The 15,662-nt window shown below is 49.2% G+C and overlaps 1 protein-coding gene across 1 annotated transcript; it reads right to left on the bottom strand.

The window, feature by feature from the left end:
* Positions 1 to 525: 525 nt before the first annotated feature.
* Cilp (cartilage intermediate layer protein) lies at positions 526 to 15,280 on the bottom strand. Its single transcript, XM_032910249.1, has 9 exons — positions 15,230 to 15,280; positions 13,918 to 14,075; positions 11,385 to 11,477; positions 10,508 to 10,777; positions 7,896 to 8,075; positions 6,808 to 7,122; positions 5,967 to 6,075; positions 5,223 to 5,380; positions 526 to 3,316 (listed from the first exon to the last, which is right to left on the bottom strand). The coding sequence occupies exons 2-9, from the start codon at positions 13,976 to 13,978 to the stop codon at positions 948 to 950; spliced, it is 3,555 nt and encodes a 1,184-aa protein (XP_032766140.1). The 5' UTR covers positions 13,979 to 14,075; positions 15,230 to 15,280; the 3' UTR covers positions 526 to 947.
* Positions 15,281 to 15,662: the final 382 nt, after the last annotated feature.

Here is a 15,662-nt window from a genome sequence, read left to right as displayed (position 1 = left end):
ATTAAGAGCACTTATTGCCCTTGCAGAAGAGCCTTGTTCTGCTCCCAGAATCCACATCAGATGGCTTAAAATCACCTCTGACTCCAGTTCCAGGGGTCCTGATGCCCTCTGGCCTCCTTGGGAACCTGCATGCATGTGATGAAAATAAATTCACACACAACACATACACACACAACACACACACACAACACAAACACACACACAAACACACACACACACACACACACCACACACCACACACACACACACACACACACACACACACACACACACACACACACACACACACGTTAAAAACAAAGATTCTTTGGTGGAACAACACCTTTGATCCCAGCATTCTGGAGGCAGAGGCAGGGGAATCACTTCGAGTTCAGGGCCAACCTCGTCTACAAACCAAGTTCCAGAACAGCCATGGCTACATAGAGAAACCATGCCTCAAAACAAAACAAAACAAAACAGCAAAACAAAGATGTGCACGGGCACCAGAGTTCCAAATTCCCCAAAGAAATAAATGTTAGACGAGTCTCACATAAAAACATTGTTTATTTCCTTATTCGCCACCATTTTTATATAATGGATTGTGACAGAGGCTCTGCCTACATCTTGTGAACACGGACAAGAAAAATGTTTTATTGCTCACTTGCACCTCGGTATTAGATTATCATTGGCGCGAAGGTTGGCAAAACCATCCAATAGGAAGTGTTTCCAGACAAAGCCTCGGGCATTTACCAATTCCTTTTATTTCTTTCTAAGAGGAGATCTCTGTTTTGTCATCTTGGGGGCCTTGTGCCAATCAGTATCACAAGACAGAGACAGGAAGTAAAGGCACAAAGAAGCAAACTGCACCAAACCAGATGTGTTTAAATTAACAAGTGACAATGTGTGCATCAGTCTCACGATGGCTGTCTCATGAGGTGGACAGAGAGGACTACAAAGAACCATAAGACTTAGTTGCTCAGAGGTTGTTGAGCGACACCAGAAAATCTCAGAGGGGCCATGCTTCCACGCCGGCGTAGGCCACCCCTGCTTGCTCGTTGTTGCCTCATGGCGGGTACTCTTCCTTGGACAGTGCCTGTAGCTGGGGACCGGGCCGGGGTGCTTTGGAGGTACTGGAAGGCGCTCTGGCGGCCTACCTGCCTCTCTGCACAGTTAAAGGTCAAGGCGACTCCCACGTTGCTCTTCATGATTCTGGAGGAGCCATCAGAAGTGCCGTCAAAGCACCGGCCAAGCGCAATCTCCTTAGCTGTACCAGGGTCCTGGTCAGTGACAGTATAGATACCGTAATTGTGGCCCAGAGGGTCCAGGGGTGCCAGCATAGTATACTCGCTGGTGTCATTGTTGACTGCCAGGGGAAGGTGGTTGACCAGGTACTCGTGCAGCATAGAGTTAACACTGGCTCGATGGCAGCTGCCCTGGGGGATGACCTTCACTAATGTGCGGTCTACACGGTCTTGGTCATACAGCATTCCACTGCACTTGAACTCCAGACAGGCAGATGAGACATTAGGTTGGTCTCTGTCCCGAGTACTTTTCACATCCCGGATCCCATAGAGCTTCCCCACAGTCTGCCGGTGGGTGCCGCCCATGTTACGGGATCGTACATTCACCTCAAGTGGCCCCACAATCTTTACCTTAATGTAGCAGGCCCTGAACTCCATTGGCTTGGGCCACCATGCCAGGTAGTCTTCAGTCCAGCTCATAGGGTCATCTTCATTGAAAGGAACTGTGTTATAGTCATAGCGATCCCCCTCGATCTGATAGAACCGGAAGTGAGCTGCACTGGGCGGTGCCTCCTCGCATGCCCGAAGGTTCTCAAAGGCATAGATGGGCCCATTGCTCTCCTCAGCTGAGTTGGGCCTTGGTTTGGCCATACTGATTTGGAAAGCCGTCTTTTTAACCCGTGGATCCTCATGGTCTGTCCGACGGTATTTAAGTTTGTTGAGGTAAGGCTGAGGGACACCGATTGCATTTGGGTTGAATTTAGGAGAAGACTCAACTGCCTCTAGTTCTTCTCCAGAAAGGCTTGCCAAAACATAGACAGAGTAGGCATCAGGGGACTGATCGTCACAGAAGGCAGGCAGGCAGGCTCCATTGGGCCCTGTGATGACACTGTCAAATCGGCCCCAGGCCCTGGGGTTAGATGAAAAGCCAGTTCTGGGCTCCAGGTTGATCACTGAGACTACAACCCCCTGGATTTGCTCACTGGGCAGGAACCTCTCACTCCGATAAGTCCTCACCTTGATGAAGCACCTTCTGCTTTCTGGGACATCCAGGTTAAAGAGCCTTCTCTCACGGATCTCCATATTTCCCACTAGGAAGGTTCTCTCTTCCCTCTTGTTCCTCCTCTGGCTTTCAAATTTGAAATCGCCTTCCTCTTCCCACAGACCCGTGTTTGGGTTGAGCGACCAGAGTTTCATGGCCCGCACATGCTCTGGCATTTTGACCTGGGTCGAGTCAAGGTGGACCTTCACCTTGCCAGCATTAAGTGACTCCGAAGTGGCCTCATCTCTGAAGTCCACAGAAAACATCCCGTATGTTCTAAGGGGAAAGGTGTCTCCTTCATCATTAATGAAGTTCAGGTCACTTTGGGTGGCTGTGGCCGTAGAGATATTCCGAGGATCCAGGAAGGTCACACTGGCCTTTACTTTTCCCGTGAAGGGCTCCCCATTCTGCTTATAGAAACTTTTGGGTGGAATCTCCAGTTCAGCCACAGGATCCTCACCAGCCACCTCTCCCAGGGGGATAATGTTGGTTTCCGTGGCTTCCAACGTGATGGGCTCTTTCTGCCGAAGCATCTTGATCTCGTGGAACACTGCGCTCCCCTTCTTGTTGAAGGGCAGCACTTTGGTAGTGTTGACAAATTTCTGCAGCCTGTCCACAAACGTGAGCACCAGCCTCTCCGTGTCCTGGGGGACGTGGAGGGTGAATGTGCCTTTGTAGCCAGTCATGCTCACACGGTTATTCCCCATGTACACGTGGCCAAAGCGCATGGGCTCCCCATCGTCAGCAGCAGTGACCCGGCCCCGAACGATGCTCCGTGTCTCTGCACATCGTTGGCAGCTGCACTCCATGGCCACCTTGGTGGGCAGTGTGTACCCACTGCACTGGATCTCCCTCTCCTCTGTTCTGGAAATACCACAGCAGTTCTCCACGGCATCTTGGCACCGGATTCCATTGTCTTGCTGCCCTGCACAGGTCTTGATGGGGCAGCGGCCTACATCATAGTAGAAGGAGTTGGTGGCATTCTGGAAGCAATCATGGGGCAGCCGGATAAGGTAGCTCTCTGGGGTTGGGTTGCAAGGAGCCTCATCGTGTGCTAAAGAAGAAATGGTGCGGACGTTCAAACGTAAGTTTATGCCTTACACAGAATACTTCAACTTAATGGGCTCTCTCTCTCTCTCTCTCTCTCTCTCTCTCTCTCTCTCTCTCTCTCGCTTTCTCTCACGCTCTCTCCCTCCCTCCCTTCCCCTCTCTCTACTTGTTTTTGTTTTGTTGAGAGAGGGTCTCGAATGGCCCAGGCTGGCTTTAAACTTGAGCCTAGAATGATCTTGAATTCATGATCCTCTTGCTTCTACCTTTCAAATACTGGGATTGCCAGTGTGTGCCTCAGGCTGGTGAGACGGTTCAGCGGTTAGAGACACTGGGTCTGGCCTTCCAGAGGACCTGAGTTCAATCTCCAACAACAAGTGTGTGCCTCCAAGACAATTTGTGTGCGTGTGTGTGTGTGTGTGTGTGTGTGTGTGTGTGTGTGTGTGTGTGATGGTGCTGCTGCTGCTACTGTTGCTGCTGCTGTTGGGGGTTGAACCAGGGCCTTGTGTATGCTAGATAATTGCTCTACTGAGCCACACACACACCCCTTTCTACAGCTATCAAATGACTTATATATCTGCAACCCTGAGGTATGGAAGAACTATTACTAATCCTATTAGGGAAACATTAGTTGCTGAGGTCCATAGAGTAGCAGTTCTCAATGAGGAATCTTGCAAGTGTGTGAGGGTCTTTCAAGATTATCAGCAGACTCGGAAGTGTTGCTGGTGTGTAATAGAAGGGAGAGATTCCTGATCTATGTCCTGCAGAGCCTGGCAACTTCCCTATACCCTCAGCGGTTTCCACACATCCCAGGAAGCTAGGTAGAAACGCTGGTCTTGTTTTTATTTTATGTGTATATGGGTGTTTTGCCTGCATGTTTGCCTGTGTACTATTTGCATGTCTGGTGCCTACTGAGGCCAGAGGCCTACCTACCCATAGAGGCCATAAAAATGGATCTCCTGGAATTGGAGTTGCAAATGGTTGTAAGTCACCATGTAGGAATAGAATTTGGGTCCCTGGAAGAGTAGCCAGTTCTCTTAACCTCTGAGCCATCTCTCCAGCCCCCAGAAACCCTGTTTTAACGAGGCATGGTGACACATGCTTATAATCCTAGTGTTGTGAGGTAGAGTCAGAAGGACCATAAATTAAAGGTCATTCTTGACCACATAGTGGGTTTGAGGTCAACCTGGGCTACAAGAAAACCTTGTCTCAAAAAACAAACAAATAAGGCAGAGAGACAGGAGGAGCTCTATAAGTCTGTAAGAAGCCAGCCTGGTCTAAGGCTACACAACGAAACCATGTCTCAAAAAAAAAAACAAACAAACAAAAACAAAACAAAACAAAAAAACAAAACCAAAACAAAACAAAAACAAATAACAAAACAAACAAGGCTTGTTTAAAAAATGGGAGCCTGGTGTTCTCCCTATGGCCTCTACCATACAAGAAGTTCTCTCAAGACTCCAACTACTTTATGAATCAAAGACTCAACTTTGCTGCTTAGCCTGGAATAATGCCCAGAATTGTTTCTCAACGGAGAAGACCTGTCTTTATAACAGTAGTAGTCAAGGACTAATCCACTGAGGTTCTCCCTCTCTACCCATCAGCCCTTATAGGTCACAGTGCTGGGGACTGAACCAAGGGCTTCATTCTTGCTAAATAAGTACTCTACCAACTGAGTTGCATTCCCAGGCCCCTGCATGTTTCTGTCTTGTTTGAATTTTATTTACATTTCTGTACACACACACACACACACACACACACACACACACACACACACCTCAAATGATGATGCTGTGACAGCAAGACAGCTCTTCACGGTATCCCAGGGAGCCTGGCACCATGCACATCATATGCCCAGTGATGCTGCCAGCCCTGTTGCAGGTCTGGGACCCTTAGGACCCAGACAGGCTTACCAATGACAGTGAGTTGGGTGACCTTGGACTTCACAGCCCCAGCATCACTCTGCGCCTTACAGAAGTACTCCCCTGCTTGGTCCTGCTGCAGGTTCCTCAGCACCAGCTTGCTCTGGTGTTTATAGAGGGAGGGATCCAGCAATGTGTTGTTGTGGTACCTGTAAAGATGTGGGGTGGGGAGGTAAATCTGAAGATGTGCTGAGAAGCAAGGGTTGCAGACGGTTCACTTTCACTCCGCTTGCCCGAAAGCCCCTGATTAGCTGGGAGTTGGGAAATTGCTTCTAAACCCCAGCCCCACCTCTTAACTGATGGCGAATCTTTAGACAAATGATAATTCCTGCTCCATAAAACAAGAGCAGTGATCTCCCAGAACTGATGGCATTCTAAACAAGCCTGGTGGCTGTAACTGCTTATTGAAGGGTAAAGAACTCACACCTAGCACAAGGGATTCTGCTCTTGCATGGGGGAGCAGGACTGGGAAATCTTGTGGCATGGTCCAAAAGCATGCGTATTAGGACAGTAAAGTCAAGGGACATTTTGGGAGAATGAGCTGAGCTTTGAAGTAGAAGAGGGCTGGCTGGTTGTCTGGGCAGCCTCAGACCTGCCTGGGTTCCCACTTGTAAGTGCCACCATTCAGGCTTCGCGCCAGCAGCCTATATGCACCTCAGTCTATCAGTCATTCTACTGTTTCGTCTAGACACAAGGCAAGCAAGCTCTGGGCAAGGTAGCTGGCAGAATACACACCAGAAGTACTTGTCTGGACTAGGTTTCCCTGTGGCCTTGCAGCACAGAGAGACACTCTGCCCAGCCCGACGTGCTTTCGTCTCAGGGTTCATTACAATGTATGGAGTCTCTGGGAGAGAAGATAAAAGAGAAGTGTTTGGTTTTCTTAATTTGTGTCAGGTTCTAGAGAGCCCTGATTCCTCGGGGTCTTTGATGGTATTTCAAATGTATGGCTTTATCCCATTCCCCGCCTATCTCCAGTGGTCCCCTCAGACCCAAAGGAACTGATCCCCAGTGGATTTCCCTCCTCCACCTCCCCATCTGGGACCTATCCCATAAACTTCTCTGGTAGTATCTGGATGGGCTAACGGAGAATGCAGAGGACCTCTTGCCAGCCACACTCCAAGTGCTACAAAGGACAGAACTCATTGCTTCACTAGTGCAATTCACGGTCTTGTGCTCCAGCAGAATCTTTTGATAACTTCTGCACCATTTCTGTGCTTCCCAGAATCCTCTATGACCTTTGTGGTAATTGACTATTTCAGACAATAGGTCAGGGAAGTCCTACTGCATTTGGGTACTGGACCTACCAACATCTAGAAGAACACTAAGTACACACAGTAAGTGCAAAAGCTCTGAGGCAGGGGTATGTCTCTCTTTGAGAAACAGACAAAGCCATTGTGGCTATAATAAATTGATTCTGCATAGCAGGAATGAAGAAGGGAAATTGGGGAAAGCCAGAGGATAGAAGGCCTATGGGTCATGGCAAAGATTTTGGGTTTTTACACTGGGGTTTTACACTTGAGCTGGTAAAGAAACCCTCAACATGGTAACCCCTCGTCCCCACCACGCATGTCATCACCTGCCCTCACAAACTCTGCGTTGATGGTGGCTGACTTCAGGCTAGTCTTGGGCACTGTGATCATAATTGGGGCAAACTTGCTCTTGGTGACTTTCAGGACGGTTTTGCCATCAGGACACAAGCCAGGAACTCGGAACCTTCCGCTGCTGTCTGTTTGGGTCAGCATCTTTGGTGCCTTAGCCAGCAGGTAGACAGTGGCCCCTGGAGCTGGGCCACCTCCAGGGAGGGAGATGGCCCCGTGAAGCATGAAGTCCTGGCACATGCAGGCATCACAGTCAGCATTTACCTGGCCCATGGTGCAAGTCAGGTCACAAGCTGTGAGACAAGGAGCCACATCAGCAGGACTTTACGGATTCTGACCCGTCCTATCCTCTGTCCCAGTCTGGATGTTCTCTCACACATGCTTCGTTTCTTCCTTGGTTCTCTCTTAACCCTTCCTTACCTGCCTGTACACCTAATTCCTAGTTGTCCTTCAGACTGAGCCCCGGAAACACCCTCTAAGCAACTTCCTGATTTCTTTTTTTCTTTCTTTCTTCTTTTTCTGGGGTGGGGGGAGTGGTGGATGTTTTTTAAAAAATACATATTTACTTATTTTATGCATGTGAGTACACTGTAGTTGTCTTCAGACACACCAGAAGAGGGCATCAGATCTTATTACAGATGGTTGTGAGCCACCATGTGGTTGCTGGGAACTGAACTCAGGACCTCTGGTAGAACAATCAGTGCTCTTAACTGCTGAGCCATCTCTCCAACCCCCGTGGTGGACGTTTCAAGACAGGGTTTCTCTGTGTAGCCCTGGCTGTCCTGCAACTCACTTTGTAGACCAGGCTGGCTTCCAACCTGTCTGCCTCTGCCTCCCAAGTACTAGGATTAAAGGCTTTCCCTACCACTTCTCAGTTGATTTCTTAAGCTGTGATCATTGACTGTGTTCTTAGCTGTCCTGTCTCCCATCAGAACAGACGCGATGCCTGGTTAGGGCTCAGTGATCGAACAGGCAACTCAGTCTCACGCTGGTCCTCAAGCCCATTATGTAGGCCGCTTCAATCCCGCCTACCACGGAAGCTCAGTGCCCAGAGGGAGGGAGATACCTGTGCAGGCCTGGCTCATGCAGAGCTGTCCCTCCTCGGTGGCTTCATTACATAGTGACACTGTCTGTGCCAAGCAGGTGCGGGTACGGGTCTGGACCCCGGTGTGACCACAGGCGGCTGAGCACGCGCTCCAGGGAGACCAGGAACTCCAGATATGCTCTGTATCTCGCCGCAAGGACCCTACAAGATGAGATCAGCAGAGGTCACCTTCTCCCCCAGGGGACTGGGTCAGGAAGTCTGACCTCAAGGCTGTATCTTCTCTGGTGAGGGAGCACAAGGTACCTATTGATAAATATCAGGGATATTTATATGTATTGCAATCAAGTAAAAATAATTTTGAGACAGTCTCTTTAACTGAGGCTAGCCTCCAACGTCTGATCCCCCTGCCTCTATCTTCTGAGGACCGTCACTATAAGGAGACACTACCGCATGTCTAGTTGCGGACATGTTGCTGGAGATGAAACCTGCTGCTTTGTGGATGCTAAGCCAGCACTTGACAAACTGAGCTACACCTTGGCCCTGCAACAATTTTTTTCTAACAAGGAAGTCTTGAAGCAATGGCCCTAAAGCTTGCACAAAAGCAGCCTATGGGTGAAAGGGTTTTGGTTTTGTTTTTTTTTTTGGTGTCCCAGCACTGCTTGTAGGACCTACATTGTTGGCAGCCCACTGTCTTCCATGAGTGAAAACAACAACTATATTCTCCCTGGAGACAGGCTCCCTGGGAATTCAGGGCCTGTAGTTTACAATGACCTAATAATAATAGTCAGACCTCCTTTTGCCTACCTCCTCACCTCGCTTCTACAGCCTGTGTGTAAAAAGGAGGGTCAGCCCTTGCTGTTGAAACCAGCTGGGCTCCTCGGCAGCATAAAACCATCAAAGGAACCTGGTCCTGCCACATTAATCTATATGGACAGGTAGAGCCCCAGGGGCTGGGCGCCCATCCAGAATGCAGGCCTGCAGCTGGTCACTTAATATCTGCACTATTTGATGCATGGATGGAGTAGGATTTAAAGAACATGGATTCAAAAACATGGGCATGGTTCAAATCCCCGTGTAGCAAGCACCTAGCGGTGTATCTAGTGGACAAAAGTGTCTTCTCTGAGCTGCATGTATCCTGTGGAGATGGCAATGCCTCAAAGATCAACTGTCAGGGCCAAATAATGAGGGCAGCCAGCATCTTGCACACACAAGCATCTTGCACACACAAGCATCTTGCACACACAAGCATCTTGCACACACAAGCATCTTGCACACACAAGCATCTTGCACACACAGATTGTAGCAGCAGTTGACACTTAGCTAACCTGGGCTCACCTGCTTCCTTCACTGCCTTACATAATCCTCATCAAAATCCCATTATGAATAGAAGGACACACCTGTATTCCCAGAACTTGGAGACCGAGGCAGATGGATTATAGGGGCTAGCTTAAACTGCATAGTAAATTTGAGGTAAGCCTAAACTAAAGTGAGACTTTATATCAAAATTTAAACAAACAAACAAAGAAAATAAGAGGCAGGCAGACCTCTGTGAGTTCAAAGGTCAGCCTGTTCTACAAAAAGATGGTACCAGCTGTTACACAGAAAAAAACCTTGTCTAGAAAAAAACGTAAAACAAAACAATTTTTTTTTGTTTAACTTTAAACTCCGAAGATACATTGTTGCACCTGTCTCACAGGTAAGAGGCCAGTAGCAGGCAGGCAGGGGTGGCACTCCTCTTTCACCCCAGCACTCAGTAGGCAGGTAGGCGGATTTCTGAGTTGGAGGCTAGCCTAGGTGAGTTCCAGGACAGCCAGGGCTACACAGAGAAACCCTGTCTCAATTCAGAAGCAGCAACCTCCAGGACAAACAGGAGGATCGTGGCTTCAGGATCAGTCTGCATGGAGGCACAGGACTGTAATCCCAACATTCTGGGGAGAGGCAGGAGAGTCAGCATTTCAAGGATAGCAAGGACTACATAATGATTTCCAGGCCAGCTAAGGCTACGTAGGGAGGAGAAGGAGGAGGGCAGAGGCTGGGGAATGTAGCTCCCAGAATGCTTGCCTGACACTCATAAAGCTCTTGGTTGGAGCCCCAGCCTGTGGGTGTGGAGGCACCTTCCTAGAATTCCAGCACTTGGGGAAGGGGGCAGGTGGCAGAAGGAGAATCTGAGTTCAAGGTCATCCAAGATTACACAGGAAGCCCAAGGCCAGCCTGGGCTATAGGAGTACAGTTGCACTGGGCTTGGCTTCACATATTTGTAATACCAGTTACTTGAGACAGAGGCAGCAAAGTCACAAGTTTAAGACCGGCCTGGGCAATTTAGAGAAACCCTATCTCATTATTTAAAATAATAATAAAATGGTAGGAGCCTGAGATGTCTCTGTGTAGTAGAGGGCTTGCCTATCATAAGGTCCTGGGAACCACAAAAATAACAGTGGCACACAGTAAGGTAGAGACTCAAAGCCCGGAAGCTAAGACTCTGAGCACTGTCTTCCCTACTGAGTCACCAGAACTCAACACAACCAGTTGACTGGAGCAGCTCTGGGGATCTTACCTCACTAAAGGGGCTGAGAATGTTTGCAGGTATGTGCTGTGCAGAGAGGCAGGGGCTGCCTTCAGCCTTGCAGACTCACCTGGTGGGCAGAGGAAGCGCACTGTGTAATTGGAACAGTTCTGGCCTGGTCTCTGTTCCTTGTTGAGGCACCAGAAGCCCTCACGGGGACTGCCATGGACCACCTGGCCAGTGCTGCCCGCAGGCATCCAGTCAGTGGTCCGAGCCTCTAGCCGGAGGGGACGGGCGCACACGCGCTCCCCGTAGTAGAATCGAATGGCATCCAGTCGCTCATAGTCACCCTGCCCACCTGGGTGGTCGATGTTAAACCAAGCCGTCCACTCTCCAGGACCTGAGGGACAGAGCCAGGTTGAGGAGGCACCATCCCTGAATAACTGGTGAACTCCAGCTGTCCTTTCCTGATGCATCCCTGGGAGTCCTCCTGCTTCTGCTCAATCTCCACTTCCCACCCCAACCCCGCCCCTTATTTCTCCAGCAACTCTCCAATCCTTTCTCTGTGTCACAATGTGGACCCCTCCATTCCAGCTCTCCTCAGCCTGGTGGACCAGGGCAGTGAGTTTCTGTGTAATCTCTCTTTTCTCCCACTCTAGTCCTCCCTCTCTAACACTGTGCATGGGGTAAGCTTTTCCCATGTGGTTTGGGCCACAGCATTCCCTGGCACAAAAAGCTCTCAGGGCGTTGGTGAGACTCCTGTGCTATTTCTACACCCTCATCAACCCTTTTCTACCCCACCAGCTCCAGCATGTAAACACTCCATTTCTGGAACACATCAGGCCTGACTCTGAGCTTTCTTCTAGTCTATCTGGAGAGAACAGCCAAGTGTCTTGTTAAAATGAAGCTTCCAGGAAATCCTAATATCCTACCCAGGCTTCAGAGACTTACTAGGCAAGCTCAGCAAAGACCCCGTCCCAACCCTCCCTGCTCTAGTGGAGACTCACTCTCCTGGGAGTTAACAGGCTTGGTGAGGATCTTAGGGGTCCTCTTCACAGGCTGGACTCTTCTCGATGACTGGGTAAGCATCATCTGTCTCCCTGTAGGACAGAAAAAGAGAAGCCAGGGCTCACAGGGCTTGAAGATGTGGAGGAAGGTCAGGAGGAGTGGATGTAGCATGAACCCTAGGCACGGGTCCAAGCCCCCACTCTGCCACTCACTGCTGTGAAACCTCCAAAGGCTTCATTTCTCAGCCTGTTTCCCATAAACACACTGGGGCTGGCATGCTTGACAAATGGTAATTCCCTTTTCAGTTGTTTTAGAAATGGATGAGCAGCTAGCTAGACTTGGTGGCACAACGTGTGTAATCTTAGCATCTTGGAGCTATAGGCTAGAAGGTCAGAGGTGCAAGGATAGCCTTTGCTACATAGTAAGTTCCAGGCCAGTCTAAGCTACACGAAACTCTGCCTAAGAAAGAGGGGGGGGGGAGGAAGGACTGGAGAAGAGATGGCTCAGTGGTTAAGAGCACTGACTGCTCTTCCAGAGGTCCTGAGTTCAAATCCCAGCAACCACATGGTGGCTCACAACCATCTGTAATGAGATCTGATGCCCTCTTCTGGTGTGTCTGATGACAGCTACAGTGTACTTATATATAATAAATAAATCTTTAAAGAAAGAAAGATGTCTTTAATGCCTAAACTTAGGAGACAGAGGGAGGAGGATCTCTCAAGACCAGCCAACTAGGCTACATAACGAGACCCCATCCCAAAAAATAAAAGAATAAAGGAAAGGAAAAAAGAGGGATCAGCAGGAATGGAAGGGGGACCAGAGAAATTAATTTGAGTAAGATATTCACATGTGTGAAAATGACATAATGAAACCCATTAATTACATTAATAATTTTAAATGGAGTCATCAGATACTTCAGGCAGCTAGTAGGTTGAGATTTCTGCTAGAGAGTCTGGATGTCTGGATGGAGCCTTATCTTCCTTTCCTATAAAGTAGAAACACACATTTCCCCTTCATAGGGTGCTGTTGGCCTGGGGGTCCGATGAAATGAGACACCAGCGACTCTCTGGAGAGCTGTGTATTCTGCCACTTCCTAACCAACCTGGGCAGGCTGTTTAACCCACGTGGCTCTGCCTACTCTCCCATAAAAAGAAGACGGTAAGAGTTTGTTCATAAAAATACTTAGTATAGCATTTCTCAACCTATGAGTTACAACCCTTTTGGAGTTTTACAGATCAGATATCCTGCATATCTGATATTTACATCACAATTCGTAACAGTAGCAAAATTACAGTTATGAGGTAGCTACAAAAATCATTGTATGGTTGGGGGGGGTCACCATAACATGAGGAACTATGTTAAAGGGTTGCAGCATTAGGAAGGTAAAGGACCACCGCCTCGGAACACTGGGTAAATGTTAGCAAGCTCTAGCTCAGTGCCTGGCAAAGAGTGGACGTCCCTTTCCCGTGATTGGTTGGCACTGAGATCCACCATCCCATAAAGGACTGGGTACACTAACTGGGCTGTGGTCTTCATTGTTCCGAGCTGAGGATGAGGACGGGGTGAGCATTCTCCAGCCCTTCTCTACATGTAGCTGGCACGAAGACTCCAGAAGCAGGAGAAGGGAGAACAGAGCAAAAGCCTTGAAAGGCAATTAACTCCCAGGCAAGGAGCCAAGTCAGAATTCTCTGTGCTCCTTAATTGGGGTGATGGGAGCCCGTTTAATCAACCTAATCTGATTTCCCCTCAGATGGCTGAATGTTAATCATCTACACCAACAGCAGCTGCCAAGGTGGAAAGGGCCGGGCAGGAGGCGGGCACACACAGGGCTGGCGCTGTGGGGGTGGGGGGAGGGGCTGCCTTTGTTCCCGCTGCGGTGGCCAGGAGCCTGCGGGGCACGCAGCTTTAGAAGAGGGTTGGGAGCACTCTGCTTTAGCAGTATAATTAGAAATGAGGGAAGGCAGGCAGGCGAGATGGGAGAGTGAGAGATCTCCAAAGGGGTGCAGCAACTCAGGTAGTCAGTAGCTGCAGCAGGCACCTTCTCCCTGATCTTTGGGTCACCAGAGTATCGGAGCAGAGGGCAAGAAAACCAGAAGGGCGTCTGGTGTGTTCATCAAACCTGGCTCTGGGGTATACAGGAAACAGAGTTTTCTTGCCAGAAGAATTTTCATGCAACTGAAAACAGGCGAACCTCAAATCTGCTTCTGGGAACACCATGGTTCCCTTGTGACTCCCTTTTTGCTTTGGCTACCAGGAAGCTCAGAGCTAAATTTAGTGAACAGGGGCAGAACTTTTCCTAACTTTTTTCTTCCTCCCCAAGAGTGACTTCACCTTGCTTGTTTGATTCTGTTCTATGAATCTTAATAGAAAGAAAGATCTCAGATTTGAAGTGAGAAAGGGGTACAAACTATCAAACAGCCTCAAGTCTTCAGTCCAGGCTGACACATAGATAATTGGGTGCCAGAACAGAAATTGAATTCACCGTGGCAAGTAGAAGCTTTAGGAGCAAGCAGAGACTTGGTACATACATACCCAGCACGGTGGTGACTTCAAGGACCAGGAAAGAGAGTACCCAGGTCTTGGTAGCTGCCATCTCTCCCTCAGGCCCCGTATAAATGTCACAGACAAGTGACGCTGCTTCACAAAGTTGGACCTGTGGCTCCCCAGGAATGTTTCATAGAGTCGATGATCTGCAAAGAAGCAAAGTGTATCATGTCCCACACTCCTGAATCACTTCTGAGACATAGTCCTCTGTAGCCCAGGCTAGCCTCAAATACACTCTGTACACAAGGATAACCTTGAACTTTTGATTCTCCCGCCTCCATCTTCTGAGTGCGGAGACTACAGGTTTGTACACTGACTTTATGTGATGCCAGAGATGAAGTGCAGGGCTTCCTTCAAGCTCGGCAAGCAGGCTATCAACTGAGCTACATCCCAAACCCGGGTCACATCTCTTACAGCTCCAGTCCAGGATGAAGGGAAGAGTCTCACGGAAGGACATCTGCTTGAACTGCCAAACTGAGCTGCTTGGGGGATGTAGAAATTGAGGATCTGAATCCAAACAAGCAGGACCCAGATTCTAAACCTGCCAGGTTCCCCGGCAGACAGGCCACAAGGGAGGAAAGAGATAAGGAGGTTCCTGGAGAGTAAGAGGCTTGCTTCCAGCAGCCGCTGGGTAACTTATCACCTTCAAGCCCCAGGCTTTTGTGTTGCTGCCCTTTAATGTGGCTCACAGCTTTGCATAGGTGGCTACACATCCTGGTCCCAGGAAGACTGAGCCCTCCTTAGGGTGGGCAGGCAAGCAGGCAGGCTGAAAGCCACCAATGCTTCACCAAGCCACCTCCAAGAAGAAGACGACATTCCCAGATGTGCACGGACCACAGCTGGAGCCCATTCTGGCCTATTTATTTGCAACCTGGCTAGGAACTCGTAGTCAGGAGCCAGCTAAAGAGAACTCAGTGGGTGTGTAGTGAGAACCCAGGGCTCCCAGTAACTGGGAGCGTGAAGTTAGGGCTACAGAAGTAGGGAGAAGAAAACATGCCCAGAAACAATGTTAAAGAACCATGGGGTGGACATGAGTGGCCCAGACTCCTCCTCAGCTGGGTATTTTTCTCCCCCAGAGTTAGGACCAACCAGAATCTAACCTAATAATTTGTTCCCTCATCTGAGTAGGATCCCAAGTGCAATATCAGCCCGTGGGAGACTGAGGTAGGGTAGATTGCTGTGAGCTGGAGGCCAGCCTGGGCTATTATAGTGTGTTACAGGATAGCCTTGGCTACCCAGCAAGAGCAAGATTCTATCTTAAAATAAAATAAAAATAAATAAATACATACATAAAAGTTACCTTTGATCACTAAGTCCGGTGCAGAAGGAAAGAGAAGCTGTCTGTTTTCTGGAAGAAAAAGATCCCTTGAATTTTTGGATGTCTGAGGAAACAAACAAATCCACAGCAAAGACTGCTAACCCTGAGACCGCTGTACCAGTTGGTTCAGGCTACTCCAAGCTCCAGGGCTCTGAGCAGACAGAAACAGCCAGAGCCAGCTCTAAATCTGTGGAAGAGGCCAGGGTGGCCCGAGGCACCTTGTGGAAAAGCCATTTCCCATCTGGCAGCCAGCAGAGAGGCTCTCTACAGCCCACCATTTCCTCTGAAGAGGCCTGGCTCTCAGGCTCCCCAGCGGATGTTCCCTGGAGTTCCCGGACAGCGCACAGTGGCTGGCCACAGAGGGAAAAGGTATAGAGACCAAGATGGAGCCACTTGGGGGCATTGTGACTTCAGG

The sequence above is a fragment of the Rattus rattus genome, chromosome 8 (genome assembly GCF_011064425.1).
Source record: "Rattus rattus isolate New Zealand chromosome 8, Rrattus_CSIRO_v1, whole genome shotgun sequence".
Taxonomy (NCBI): Eukaryota; Metazoa; Chordata; class Mammalia; order Rodentia; family Muridae; genus Rattus; species Rattus rattus.
The sequence above is the reverse complement of the archived record's forward strand: the minus strand, read 5'-3'. Positions and strand labels throughout refer to the sequence as shown.

Bases quoted from the DNA above. Each gene is read 5' to 3' on its own strand.
- Cilp (XM_032910249.1), bottom strand. From the start codon at position 13,978: ATGGCAGCTACCAAGACCTGGGTACTCTCTTTCCTGGTCCTTGAAGTC. The intron at 7,123-7,895 runs GTATCTCCCTCC...CTTGTCTCACAG, and splicing joins CATGAGCCAGGCCTGCACAG to CTTGTGACCTGACTTGCACC. The intron at 6,076-6,807 runs GTGATGACATGC...CTTCTCTCCCAG, and splicing joins CGCAGAGTTTGTGAGGGCAG to AGACTCCATACATTGTAATG.